Source organism: Podarcis filfolensis (genome assembly GCF_964270895.1).
Source record: "Podarcis filfolensis genome assembly, chromosome: 3".
NCBI lineage: Eukaryota > Metazoa > Chordata > Lepidosauria > Squamata > Lacertidae > Podarcis > Podarcis filfolensis.
Window position 1 is genome coordinate 88,291,812 of NC_139606.1, and position 14,952 is coordinate 88,306,763.

Here is a 14,952-nt window from a genome sequence, read left to right on the forward strand (position 1 = left end):
ACAGTTTAAATGTTGAGATTACACATAAACTCGGGTGGCAGCTTTTTCGTAACTGCATTATATCTGAAAAAGAATAATTATTTAGGCAATTTATGAATTTTTTAACATCTTATGTCACAAAACAGTATCTGAATTGTCTGAAACAGAACATTAGGCTTTTTCTGTGATATCAGGTAAAATTCCAGTGGCATAGTTCCATGTATTTGGATATATACGATGAAGAAAAAGATTTCACATCATGATTTTTTAAAAAAGTCGTACTGCTCTTAAACTAGCCTGGGGAACCTATGGTTCTTCATATGTACTTAGACTCCAATACTTCTCAGCCTCATCCAGCATGACCAATGGATGATTGGAGTTGCAGTCCAACAACATCTAGAAGGTCACATGTTTCTCACCCCTGGTGCCTTAAAACATTTGCGTGTGTGTATATATATATATATATATATATATATATATATATACACACCGTATTTTTCGCACCATAGGACGCACCTAGTTTTTTGGGGGGGAAATAAAGGAAAAAAATTTCCCCTTTATTTCCCCCCCAAAAGCAGGTCAGGGAAACCGAACCAGGTCGAGGAACAGCGGGATGGTGGCGCTGCGCCTCCCTGCTGTCCCCCGAGCTTGTGGAGCTGGCTGATGTCTGCCTGGCGCGCGGGGTGCTCTGCTTCAGCGGGCCCCACCCGCCAGGCAGCAGGCTGCTATCCGCAGCTTGGGGAGCCTTGCGGGGAACTCCTGCAGGGCTCCCCACGCTGCAGATGTCTGCCTGGCGCGAGGGGCGCTCTGCTTCAGGGCGCCCCACCCGCCGGGCGGCAGGCTGCTATCCGCAGCTTGGGGAGCCTTGCGGGGAACTCCTGCAGGGCTCCCCACGCTGCAGATGTCTGCCTGGCGCGCTCTGCTTCAGCGGGCCCCACCCGCCAGGCAGCAGGCTGCTATCCGCAGCGTGGGGAGCCCTGCGGGGAACTCCTGCAGGGCTCCCCACGCTGCAGATGTCTGCCTGGCGCGAGGGGCGCTCTGCTTCAGGGCGCCCCACCCGCCGGGCGGCAGGCTGCTATCCGCAGCTTGGGGAGCCTTGCGGGGAACTCCTGCAGGGCTCCCCACGCTGCAGATGTCTGCCTGGCGCGAGGGGCGCTCTGATTCAGGGCGCCCCGCCCGCCGGGCGGCAGGCTGCTATCCGCAGCTTGGGGAGCCTTGCGGGGAACTCCTGCAGGGCTCCCCACGCTGCAGATGTCTGCCTGGCGCGAGGGGCGCTCTGCTTCAGGGCGCCCCACCCGCCGGGCGGCAGGCTGCTATCCGCAGCGTGGGGAGCCTTGCGGGGAACTCCTGCAGGGCTCCCCACGCTGCAGATGTCTGCCTGGCGCGAGGGGCGCTCTGCTTCAGGGCGCCCCACCCGCCGGGCGGCAGGCTGCTATCCGCAGCGTGGGGAGCCTTGCGGGGAACTCCTGCAGGGCTCCCCACGCTGCAGATGTCTGCCTGGCGCGAGGGGCGCTCTGCTTCAGGGCGCCCCACCCGCCGGGCGGCAGGCTGCTATCCGCAGCGTGGGGAGCCTTGCGGGGAACTCCTGCAGGGCTCCCCACGCTGCAGATGTCTGCCTGGCGCGAGGGGCGCTCTGCTTCAGGGCGCCTCTCGCGCCGGGCGGCAGGCTGCTATCCGCAGCGTGGGGAGCCCTGCGGGGAACTCCTGCAAGGCTCCCCACGCTGCGGATGTGTTCCCGAAGCGCCGGGCGCTCTGCTTTCAGGGCGCCCGACGCTCCGGGAAGCAGGCTGCTATCCGCAGCCTAGACAGCCCTGCGGGACCTCCCGCAGGGCTGCCTAGGCTGCGGATATGTTCCCGAAGCGCCGGGCGCTCTGCTTTCAGGGCGCCCAACGCTCCCGGAAGCAGGCTACCATCCGCAGCCTAGACACGGCTAGCGGAGCGCTGCGCTAATCCCGAAGTTTGGGGCGTGCGGAGCTCAGCGCGCCCCAAGCTTCTGGGTGCCGGCAAGGTCTCCGCTAGACGGCTAGCGGAGACCTTGCCGGCACCCAGAAGCTTGGAGCGCGCTGAGCTCCGCACGCCCCAAGCTTCGGGATTAATGCAGCACTCCGCTAGCCGTGGGAGAGCTGGGTCTCCCATGGCTAGCGGATAGCTTCCTGAAGCCTGGAGAGCGAGAGGGGTCGGTGCGCACCGACCCCTCTCGCTCTCCAGGCTTCAGTGAAAGCCTGCATTCGCTCCATAGGACGCACACACATTTTCCCTTGCTTTTTAGGAGGGAAAAAGTGCGTCCTATGGTGCGAAAAATACGGTAATCAAACCCTGTTCATCCATGGAGCTGCCTATATGATGTTTGCTATTTTAACCTAGCCTACAGTACAGGATGGTGGTGAAGTTGGAGGTGACAAGATTGTGATGAACAAAATATTAAAACAATTACAAAGCAACAGGTGAAACCTGCCCCATGATGATTATTGTTGGGTCCTTATAGGATTGCAACAGTACCGAGAAAGAATATACTTCAGTGTTATGGTCTGCTGAATATAACAACTTCCCAATATTACACATGCCTCTCTTTACAAATCCAGCAAGATTGGCAGCAAGTTTTTTTGAGTCAGATCTACTCAAATGAAAAATCTATGCTAAGAGAGAATGCATATTTAAACCCATGCAAATATAGATATGATATAGCTGCAAATAAGTAGCAGATGAAAAGTGTTAATATGTGGAAGCATTATGAATGACAGTGTTTGTGGTTCAGAACAAAATGTTTTTTGATGGGCAAAGGACATTCATAATTGGCACTTGTGGAAATTATTACTATAAGCAGACAACAGTGTACAGGAACACCAAACATCCTGTTGCTAGATGTGTGGCTGTTATCTTTTGAAAGCAGAATAATTCTATGAAAAATGGTCACTGAATGTCGTAACAGGAACATTTTGAAGTGTTCATGGTTTTGTCTTGTGAGATTGGTGCTGAGTACAAGCTGAAGTGCCTACTTCCTTTGCGGCTAACCACTGCATCCTCTTTTTAAGAGATCAGTTTTCCTCCTCCAAATTATCATTCACAACAGCTGCCATACTTCAAATCCAGGTAGCTTATTCTGGTGTGTTAATCAGTTGGCATTTGGGAAGTACCACTGTTTTGACTTTTTCTCTCCCTGGAAGTCAATGGGAAAACTGAATTTACCGTGTTAGGAATTGACTTTGTGGCAACACAGTGCATCTTGTATTGAAACTGATAGCTAGTTTACACTGTTCCCTAATTGTTTAAAGTTCCTTGGCATTCAGATGTGAACAAATCCCTCCAAATTGCACGTTTATGTCACTTTGATTTATTGTCTGTCCTTGTTTCATAGTCTCTTGAACTTCATCAAATACAGTACCAATTTTGCCAAGGCTATCAATCCTCGTTGTGATCTATTAAGAAAGATTAGCACTTTGCAGATGTAGTTTAGTTTATTCTTTGCTATGTTTATACTCCACTTTCGTGTTAAAACCAAAGCTGTTTGTAGTAGAAAATACAATATAATAAGCATATAATTAACAGAGCACAACCATATAAGAACCAGCAGTATTGTCATTTAAGTGATGCTTAAAAACAGAGGCTTGGGTTCAAGTAACCTTGAATCATTTCACCACAAATGAATTGTAATGAATACAATACAGTTACAATCTAGAATCGGGGGTCTACAACACAGTGCCCATGGGCACCATGACACCTGCAGAGTCTTCACTGGCACCCCCAGCCAGGGACCCATGCTCTGAACTTTCATTAAAAAATAGTATTTAGCCCTCCTAGTAAGAAAGTTAGGAAGTAAAATGTGCAGGTACCCTTCTAAGTGATTTCTGTGAAATGAGCCAGCCTGACTGCTCCTGCTTGTCAGTGTTTTTAGCCAATGGGTAAGAGTTGTTATTGGTGAGCTGTTTGCAATAGGAGTCCCTGGGGTTGTAAAGGGCTGCTGTTTCCTACTCCCATTTAGTGTGCTTTTTTCTGCTTTTATCTAATGTTCTAGTCCTTGGAATCTCTGTAGTTTGCCCTTCCTTTTCCATAGCAACCAGGATGCATCTTTAACGTGGCGGGATTGTCTTGAGATCAGGTAGTCCCTAAAAGTAATTTTCTGCAAATAAGTGTGGGTGATATTAAAGAACCCTGCCCCCTTCTCACCAAAGGCAAAGGTGAAAACTTTGTAAAGAGGCTTAGTCATGTCTTCAGCTGTGCAGGAGCTAAAGATCAGGCACTCATTAAGATTTCACTGTACAGCTAATTTACAGTACCCTGGTATACATGTCTACTGAGAAGTACATCTCTTTGAGTTTAATGGGGTTTACTCTAAGGTACAGGATGGCAGCCTGGGCTTTGATTTAGTGTTGGCATTGAGGAATAAAGGGTTATTGTGCCTTTAACAGTATGTGTCAGGCAGAAATTCAACAGACCAAACCTTTTCTAGTATAGAAATACAATTTTGGGAAAAGCTTTACCCTGACAGTGCTCTCTAATTTTGTGTTCTGCCATCCTCCCCTCCCCCAAGCAGCCTTGCGCTATGACACACTCACTTGGCTCCCAAAGCATGTTCTCAAAATTCATAATGTTCCCACTGGTCCACAAAGGTTGGCAACCTCTGATCTATATTGGAATAGCAAATAAGTTTCATACATGTGGGCAAAGGGGCGGGGAGGCAAAGCCTTGTACCCATATGTCCCTTATGTTTAAAATGTATATCTGACTAATTCTGTCCTCAAAAGCACCCAGGGAGCTTAAAAGATAACAAAAAACACACACATAAAGAAGTAATAAGTAAGAGAACAAAAAGTTACAATTGAAGTGGGTTAGCCTTTGCTTCTCAAGGGTTCTCTGTAAGAGAGCATTTTGCTTGTACTGTATCAGAAAGGATGCCAGGGAAGGGACCAGCTGAGCCTCCCTTGGGAAGCTGTTCTGTAATCTGAGGGCAATAAAAGAAACAGTACTGGGATTGCCTAAGCGAGCCTATGGTTGCAGAACATGAAACAGGGACTTGGGTGATGACCTGCGTACCTGGACAGGTACACACTTGGCAGCAGGTGGCTCTTCGTGTATCAACTTGCCTGGAAACCAGTTGGGAGTCACTGTGATGGATAGTCTTAGTCTGACCTTTGCATTGAGTTGCCTGCAATGAGATAAAGTGCCTAATAAATGTTAATAAAAATATCAACAATAATTCTAGAGCAACTGCAGTTTCCAAATGGTCTTCAAAGGTAGCATCAATATTATATTATATTATATGACAGGTTCATAGTAACATATTTTTTCCATTAGAACAGTATTTTAAGGAGCCAGTACATCTTCCGGACTAAGTTGTGGGAGACTTTTAAGTATAGAATTTATGTATACAAGTTGTCTTACAGAAAGTGCTTTAGACAATGCTAATAGTTTAGCCTCACCATGGACTTGCATTGCACCTGAATGCAGTCAGTGTGTATAGACTTTTCTTTGCTATTGTGGTACTTAAGCTATTTCCTTACTTGTCTGCTTGTTTTAGGGGATATAATTTTTAATGCCTACTATCCAGAACTGCCTCCTGACTTCATCTTTGGAGAGGATGCTGAATTCCTTCCTGATCCCTCAGCTTTACATGTGAGTACATCTCTAGTGTTTTGTGTGCTGTCATTTATACAGACACCTACTTGGCTGCTTATCCGTGGCCCTCAAGCTCTGGAATGACGTGTGTTCACCCACCTTCATATTGGCAAGCCCTGCCTGTGCTGGCAGGCATTTGGTGGTGGGGCTAAGTTGCTTATTTATTGCTGTAATTGTTGTTAGTGGATTCTTTGTATTATAATGTGTTCTGTATTTTTAACTGCATTTTGCTAATGATGTGGTTGAATTATTATAATTATAATTAATAAGTACCTTCAGCTATTGGTTGCAGCAGCGGGCTGAAAACGCACAAAACCAATTAAAAAAAGTCGAACTGAAATTTGCAAACCCAACAAAGATTTTCAGTCTTGCATTTTTGCTGTTCCCTTAATACATGTACATTCTTTCATGATCCTAATGTAAATTAGATTTTGCCTAAATTTCGTGAATCAGGGTGCTGTCAATAGTTGGTCATTTTTTCTATAGCATACCAATTGAATAATTGTGGTAACTGTTAGTTTTCGTAGAGAGTACATTACAGTTAGCTAAAAACTACAATTCTGGAGAGAGACTTCCATTGCCTGACAGAGTTGTGACATCTGCTGAAAAAGTTTGCATATTCCTCTGGGTTTTCAATACTTCGACCTTTTTTTTTATTTAAAAGAAATCTGCTGCCACATGGCCCTTAAAGTGATCACATTGTAATCTTTCCTTTTCTGATGAGTTATCTGTTTTTCCTGCTACTGTTATTGAGCTGGACTTCCACTGTCACTTTTCTGCCTTTCATGATCAATCCATTTTTCATTTTTGTGGACCGCAACATTCATGCCTTGAGACAGCGGGCCTTTCAAGGATAAGAAGGGTTTAATTCTTATATGGGTAGGATATTGTAGTGGGGAACTCTGAGGAACTCTTTCCACATAACCATCTCTTGCAATCCCGGGAGTGGAGTGGTAGAGACCAAAGGCATGGAACAGTATTCATTCGGGAAGATTAGAAGTAGAGGCCATGGGAGACGTTTCATCTTCTTTAGCTCTCTCATTGTAAAACGCCTTGCTGTGGGCCTAATAACAGGTTAGACTTCCCTCTAATAAACATTGTATAGGTTTTAAGAAGGGCTAATTCTATAGTACAGAAAGTACTATTTGTGAGGGTGAGGTTCTGTATTCATACCTTGAAGCATGGACGTGAAGTGAAGGTGGACTCCAGGTTTCATCATGTTAGGCAACACTCTGAAAGTTGAAGATTTAGGTGTGTGTTTTGTAATAAGGATAGGCATGCTTTCAGGAAGGGAGGATGCAATAATCAAGTATGCTAGATAGATAGCCCTTCAAAAAAAAGGGATGTCATTGTCTAAGGTGGTGAACAGATCCTCCCTCCCTTGAGGAACTGTTTTTGTTGCGCTATGTTTATATTATGAAAAGAAACTACTCCATGGCTAGAGATAAGGATCTGGCCTCATCCAAGTAATACATTTATATAAATGCAGTAGTTTTATCCATATGCAGTAGTGCAAAGCAAGGGGTAACTAGCATGTGGCTCTCCAGATGTTGGACTCCAACTCCCATCAGCCCCAGGAAGCATGACCAATGGTCAAGGAGGGGAGTTCTGATCCAGCAATAGCTGGAGGGCTGTAGTTTAGCCGCCCTATGCTAAGCCACAGTTTGTGTATGCAGCCAATGTTGAAGCTTAGCTAGGAGGCAGTGAGTCTCCTAGAAGCACATTTTGTAAGTTGAAAAGAAGTATCTTTCTAATTCCTGCCTTTTAGTTTCATTTTTTAATGAGAAATCATTGAAATTAGCAATTCTGTGCCCTTTAGGTTCTAATTATTGGACCATAAGAATTTTTCCAGAGAGAAAGTAACTGCTTGCGAATGTGCAAGTAAAACATGTAATTTGTCTGATTAGTGCATGTCATTTAGGAAATAATTAGCTGTAGTTAATCCCCTTTAAAATATTCTTTTTTTCACTTTGCAACTTCTGTTCTACTTGGAACAGAAATATCTTTTTATGGGGGTTCCTTTTTGTTTTGATTTCCCCCCTATATAGCAATACAGTTTGCCTTGATTTTTGACATTTTATAATTGGAAAAGGAAACCAATAATATGTTGTATTGGGATAGAAGTTGTAAAACTTTTCTCATCTACGCTTTCATCCAAAGTCCGCTTACTTAGAGGCAAGCTGATTCATAGGCGGCGACCATTTTGTGCTGGGGTTCTGTTCCTGGCCCCTGCGAGCATTTATAGAGAGCCCATCTTCTGGGTCCAAAAGGAGCCAGGCCAATTGGTGGTCGCTCATCAATTGAGTATGCAGAAAATGGTTGCCATCTGTATGTGAATAGCAATTACTTTTAAGCATAAGTTTGGTTAATCAAGTCTATTTCGGACTATGAAAACAAGAAATACTAGCCAACTGTTGGTTGTGTACACTTAAGGGGACACACTGCATGGTTACAACTTGAATGTTAAATAATTTGTAGTATATTCAGAGCTACTTTCTTACATTACACAGAGACTCTGAGACTGCAGAAAAGAGCAACTAAAAGGATCAGTGAGCTGGAGTAATTCTCTATGAGGAAGCGGACTTACGGCGGGGGAAGGTTAGAGGACGTTAGAGGTGCATAAAAACTATGGCTGATGCGGAGACACTGAATACAGATACAATTTTCTCCCTCTTTCATAATAGTAGAACCCAGGATTGTCTAGTGAAGCTGAATGAAGCGAAATTCAGGATGGGCAAAAGAAGGTGCTATTTCACACAGAGCTTTTCAGTACAGAATTTGCTTCCACGGGATGTAGTTATGGCTGCCAACTTGAACAGGAGGTTAGACCAATTCATGAAGAATATGGCTATCAGTGGCTACTAGTCAGGACTGAATACTATTTTGAGACTCAGAGGCAGTATGTTTTTGAATACCAGTTCCTGGAGAACATAAGCAGCAGAGTGCTGTTGAGCTCATGTCCTGCTTGTGGGTATTCCATAGGCATCTGTTTGGCTGCTATTGGGAACAAAATGCTGGACCAGATGGGCTTTTGGTGTGGCCCAGCAGAGCTGCTCTTATGTTCTTATTGCCAAAGGGTTGGCCTATCCTAATTCCCCGACCTGTGTGCCTGCCTACTACAGGTGTTTGCAAACACCTGTCTGTAACTTTCACATTTTTACATTTCAGGTGTATGTTTAAATATTTTAAGTGTGTGCCTAAAGCTGTAACATATAAATGGATTCTGATACTTCCTGTGAAGTGGACACTTTGTATATAAGTGGAAACAAATGCTTGTGGCTGAGAAGGTGATTGAATAGATGGAAAATGAAACAGTTATCAGATAAATATTCGTATTTTTCTGTTGGTTTATGAGCATTGGTACATATCAAAACTGCTTTAGAATAAAATGTTTTCGATAGACCTTTTATAGCAAATCTCTTTTGCTTACATGTTGAACTTGTACAGTGTTTGCAATTAATCTGTGAAGAAAGGCTCTGCATAAATTTAATCTTATTAACTGCTATCAAGGGCTTGATTCTTGTGTTTCCTGACATTTATTTCCTTGACAATTATTGCACTTAATTCTATACTCCCTAAAAAAAAAAAACACACACAAAAAACAGTGCACCAACTGAAGATCTTGCTGTTTTCTGTAGTACAGCCAGAAAAAACAGTAGCAAGCTGTCTTCTTCAAAGTCACGTTCCTGGAAGATATTCCGGCAACCTGGATGCTTTAAGCACATTCTTAAGAAAAACAAGTTCCATTTAATTAAGAAATGATTTGCTTATTCTCTTAATGACAGGAACAAATTGCATCTTATGCAGATTGTTCCTGGTTTCAGAAAGAGATCATACCACATGTATGGGAAAGATGTCTTACAGGCACACAAGCTCCATCCTGACAAGCATTGTCTTGACAGTTCAGATCTCGACTTCTAATGGCTGGTTAAATACCCTATGAGCCAAAACTAGCTGATTGAAATGGGTGGTCGCTAAGCATGTTGAGATGGCAGGCAGCAGTTCTGCTGAAGTCAGTTGTTGTAGGGCTGCAACTATGTGTCATCCGGCATGGTAGCGATAAGTAATATTGGTTGCTTCCTTTTAGATTGGAGTACTGTTCTCTCACTATGATTGAGCTGCAATAATTTCTAAGTATTCAGTTTTCCTTTTCTTTCCCTGAGTGGTTTTTAAAAAGTGGAGGCTAGAGGGGATGCACTTCAGTATGCTTTCCAAAGCCATAGGAGTGGGCTGGAAATCAAAATAAATAAAAGATCCAGTAGCATGTTTTTTTTCCATCTGTATGAGATGGATGGTGCAACTCGTCATTGCATATGTGAATTTATCTACTGTGTATTTGGTGTGGTTAATTGTTTCTAACCAATCTGAATTAGCCTGGTCCTCTATTCCCTCTTCCTCTTTCCTCTTCTCTGAAGAAACCCTTTAATTCTTCCCTGGTCTCCTTGCTGGCCCTAGTAGGACCAACTTGGCCAGTTAGCCCTGGTGATCATTTGATGTCTACTGATTGGGTCCCCCCCCCAAAAAAAAATGACCCCTGAATTTTTTGATTTTATTGATATTGTTGCTGCATTTTATGCTGTATTTTATGTTTTAAAGTCACATTTTAATCAATGTTTTATATTTGCTGTTAGCCGCCCTGAGCCTGGTTTTTAAACCAAGAAGGGCGGGGTATAAATAAAAATTAAAAAATAAATAAATGCCATACGGACTCTCATGTAATCTGAAACATTCCAAAGTGCATATGGTTAGAAAGTCCTGTTGAGTTCATTGTGTTACTTCCAGGTAATTCTGCTTAGGAACACACATATATAGGAATATATGTGCATTTAATAATAAAATAAGTAGTCTCTGGAAACTGGGGAGTGATATATCCAAAGCAGCTGAGCACTTTTAAGCCTCCTTGAAGGTATGATGAAGCATATGTTGAACACTCTTCGCTTGAAATTACTAGGATTTGAAAGTGCTTGACATCTTTGGCTGTATTGTGCACATAATATTTTGGTTGATGTTAGAATCATAGAGTTGGAAGGGTCCTCAAATATAATCTAGTCCAACCCTCTGCCTGTTCAGGGCAAAGGTACAGTTGCTCAGCTCAGTAAATATTTCTATATTTATACCAAAAATCCTTCTTTGCGTAACGTAGGGCTCGTCCACAGTTCCCTTTTGCCTTACATGCATTATAGGCGCCATCTTTTCCCAGTCTATGTCCCGCTATTGTCCCCAGGAAAACTCGCTCTTTAATGCTGAATCAAAACAAACAGCAATTAGAGTCTTCCACAGAATGCCTTTTGCTTCCATTCGCTGGTAAAGAGTGGGTTTTCTGATCCCAACAGCAGTCAACTGTTGTATTAATAGAACCAAAAGAGAGAGATACTCAGTGTAGCCCCTAGTTAGTTAACCACTATATTAAGAAGTAGGTGATTAAAATCAATTATTTTCAGAGAGCAATATTGTATGCATGCATTGTATGCATGCATACAATATGAGGAGTTAATGGCATATATCCTAGAACTCAAGGGATAGCCCAAATGGCCTCAATTTCTTCTAGAGGCAAATAAAGCACACAGCAACTATAAAAGACATGTGGGGACTCTTAAATATGACTATAGAGCAGAAGAGAGGGTGTCAGTACAGTGTGTGATTGTGTGTTGCAGCTCCCACAAGTGCAAGAACCAAGCAACCTTTCCTTCTGACTTTTCTTCATGGTCTCATGCAACAGCAAACCCAATGATAGGCTGCTTCCCATGCCAGAATATTTTCTGTTTCATAGAACACATGCCTGTAGTAAAATATTGTTAAATTGGTGGTGTGGCAATATTTGATTGGCGACCCATAGTAAAATATATATTAAATGCAATTAATCAGAACAGCATTAAAATAGCATTCCAAATCTAAAATTGCTGTACTCTTCCACATATATAGTTTTATGAATTAAGACTTTTTTTTAATAAATTTTTATTGACTTTCCAACATGAATTGAGACACTTCACAACTAACAATACATAGACAAACAAACATATAAACACGTATAATTTCATAACCTTATTTTTCTTAAACCTTATTTCAACGACTTCCCCATACCTCCCTTTCCTGCATCCCTATTTTAAACTTTTTCAGCAACCCCTAATTTCAATTACTTATGATTCAATTTCTTTGATCCTTTTTCTCTTACCCAATCATTTATCGCTGCAATTCTGTTTTACATTACCCATGACATTTTAGCACTCATTAATTTTACAACAGTTCTTAAGATAAACTTTAAATTTCTTCCAATCTTCTTCCACCGTCTCTTTTCCTTGGTCGCGGATTCTGCCAGTCATCTCGGCCAGTCCCATATAGTCTATCACCTTCGTCTGCCACTCTTCCAGCGTGGGTAGTTCTTGTGTCTTCCAATACTTTGCTAAAAGAACTCTTGCTGCTGTTGTAGCATACATAAAGAACGTCCTATCTTTCCTTGACACCAATTGGCCTACCATGCCCAGGAGAAAGGCCTCTGGTTTCTTATGAAAGGTACACTTAAGGACCTTCTTAATTTCATTATAGATCATTTCCCAGAAGGCCTTGATCCTTGGGCACGTCCACCAAAGGTGGTAGAAAGTACCTTCAGTTTCATTACATTTCCAGCATTTATTATTGGGCGTATGATAGATTTTTGCAAGCTTGACTGGGGTCATGTACCACCTGTAAATCATTTTCATAATGTTCTCTCTTAAGGCATTACATGCCGTAAACTTTATACCGGTAGTCCATAACTGTTCCCAGTCAGCAAACATAATGTCATGACCAATGTCTTGTGCCCATTTAATCATAGCTGATTTAACCATCTCATCCTGTGTATTCCATTTCAACAGCAAGTTATACATTCTTGACAAATTCTTAGTATTGGGTTCCAACAATTCTGTTTCTAATTTTGATCTCTCCACCTGAAAGCCAATTTTACTGTCCTGATTAAAAACTTCATTTATCTGGTAATAATGAAGCCAGTCTCTTACTTTAGACTTCAATTTCTCATAGCTCTGCAATTTCACTTTTCCCTCCTCTTGTTCTATAATTTCCCAGTATTTTGGCCATTTAGATTCCATATTAAGTTTTTTCACTTCCTTAGCTTCCATTGGTGACAGCCACCTAGGGGTTTTGTTTTCCAACAGATCTTTATACCGAATCCAAACATTATATAGTGCTTTCCTAACAATATGGTTTTTGAAACCTTGGTGAATTTTAACCTTGTCATACCATATATATGCATGCCAACCAAACCTATTATTGAACCCTTCCAGATCCAAAATGTCTGTGTTTTCAAGAAGCAGCCAGTTTTTCAGCCAGCAAAAAGCCGCTGATTCATAATACAATTTTAAGTCCGGCAGGGCAAACCCCCCTCTTTCTTTTGCATCAGTTAATATCTTAAATTTTATTCTGGGCTTTTTGCCCTGCCAGACAAATCTAGATATGTCTTTCTGCCACCTCTTGAAACAATCCATTTTATCCACAATCTGCAATGTTTGAAACAAAAACAACATTCTCGGCAAAACATTCATCTTAATAACAGCAATTCGGCCTAACAAGGAAAGTCTCAAATTTGACCATATTTCTAAATCTTTCTTCTGTCCAACATTTCTCATAATTGTCTTTAAATAAGTTCACATTCTTAGATGTCAAATTAATCCCCAGGTATTTCACTTTCTTTGCTACCATTAAACCGGTTTCACTATGAAACCTCTCTCTTTCAGCAACTGTTAGATTTTTCTCCAGTACTTTCGTTTTCTGTTTATTCAGCTTAAAACCTGCTACTTGACCAAATACTTGTATTAGCTCTAAGACTCTTTTCGTACTAGTGTCTGGCTCTTGTAAAGTTAATACTAGGTCATCTGCAAACGCTCTCAGTTTGTATTGTTTAGCTCCGACCTGAATCCCTTTAACCAGCTGGTCCCCTCTGATCATGTTTAATAAAACCCCCAGACAGATATGAAAAGTAATGGGGATATTGGGCACCCCTGTCGTGTCCCTTTTTCAATAGCAAATTCTTCAGTAACCACGTTATTTACAATTAGTTTTGCTTTTTGTTCAGAATAAATTGCACCTATACCATTCTCAAAACCTTGGCCTACCCCCATCCCTTCAAGATTCTTTTTCATAAAGCTCCAAGAGATATTGTCAAAGGCTTTCTCCGCGTCCACAAATATTAATACTGCCTTAGTATTAATATTGGCTTCTAATAATTCCATAATATCTATTATGTTTCTCACATTGTCAGATAAATGTCTTCCTGGAAGAAAGCCCGCCTGGTCTTTGTGAATCTCTCCCACCAAAACTCTCTTCAGTCTTTTTGCCAAAATGTCTGCAAAAATTTTGTAATCCACATTAAGTAATGATATAGGGCAGTAGTTCTTAATCTGGTTCTTCTCAGTCTCCGATTTTGGTATAAGTGTAATATACGCTTCTTTCCACGATTCGGGTGCCTTCTTCCCCTCTAAAATTTCATTACAGACTTCCTTCAGCGGTTGTACAAGCCATTCTTTCAAAGCTTTGTAGTATCTGGAAGTCAATCCATCTGGTCCAGTTTTATGAATTAAGACTTGCCACTATACACTTCCTCGCTTGCTGTATGTTTATAAAAGGCAGAAATTACACTGATGTTTTCCAACCTTGATGGTTTTTAATTCATCAGTATATCGGCCTTGGTCCAGTATATCTGAAGGAGCGTCTCCACCCCCATCGTTCTACCCGGACACTGAGGTCCAGCTCCGAGGGCCTTCTGGTGGTTCCCTCACTGCTAGAAGCCAAGTTACAGGGAACCAGGCAGAGGGCCTTCTCAGTAGTGGCACCAGCCCTGTGGAACGCCCTCCCACCAGATGTCAAAGAGAACAACAACTACCAGACTTTTAGAAGACATCTGAAGGCAGCCCTGTTTAGGGAAGCTTTTAATGTTTGATTCATTACTGTATTTTAATATTTTGTTGGAAGCCACCCAGAGTGGCTGGAGAAGCCCAGCCAGATGGGCGGGGTATAAATAATAAAATATTATCATTATTATATCTACCTAAGTCAACTTAATATCTGTTAGATCAACCGCAGCAGCTCTTAAGGGAGTCAGTGTGGTGTCGTAATTAAGAGTGTTGGACTAGAACCTGGGAGACCAGGGCTCCAATCCCTGCACAACCATGAAACTCACTTGGTGACCTTGGACCAGTCAGTGCCTTTTCAGCCCGACCTACCTCATAGGGTTGTTCTTGGAATTAAATGAAAAGGAAGAAGAGGAGTTTGGATTTGATATCCCGCTTTATCACTACCCGAAAGAGTCTCAAAGCGGCTAACATTCTCCTTTCCCTTCCTCCCCCACAACAAACACTCTGTGAGGTGAGT

At 42.5% G+C, this 14,952-nt stretch overlaps 2 protein-coding genes across 2 annotated transcripts in view; one reads left to right on the forward strand and one right to left on the reverse strand.

Moving 5' to 3' along the window:
* BABAM2 (BRISC and BRCA1 A complex member 2) overlaps nt 1-14,952 on the forward strand; it is a 129,379-nt gene that overhangs the window by 10,843 nt on the left and 103,584 nt on the right. The window contains exon 4 of the mRNA XM_083604607.1: nt 5,495-5,589. Coding sequence (XP_083460733.1) covers nt 5,495-5,589 — 95 coding nt within the window. The remainder of the gene's footprint in view (nt 1-5,494; nt 5,590-14,952) is intronic.
* LOC310758387 (uncharacterized protein) overlaps nt 469-14,952 on the reverse strand; it is a 218,508-nt gene continuing 204,024 nt past the window's right edge. Inside the window, exon 2 of the mRNA XM_083604615.1 lies at nt 469-495. The gene's annotated coding sequence lies outside the window, so the exon portion shown is untranslated. The remainder of the gene's footprint in view (nt 496-14,952) is intronic.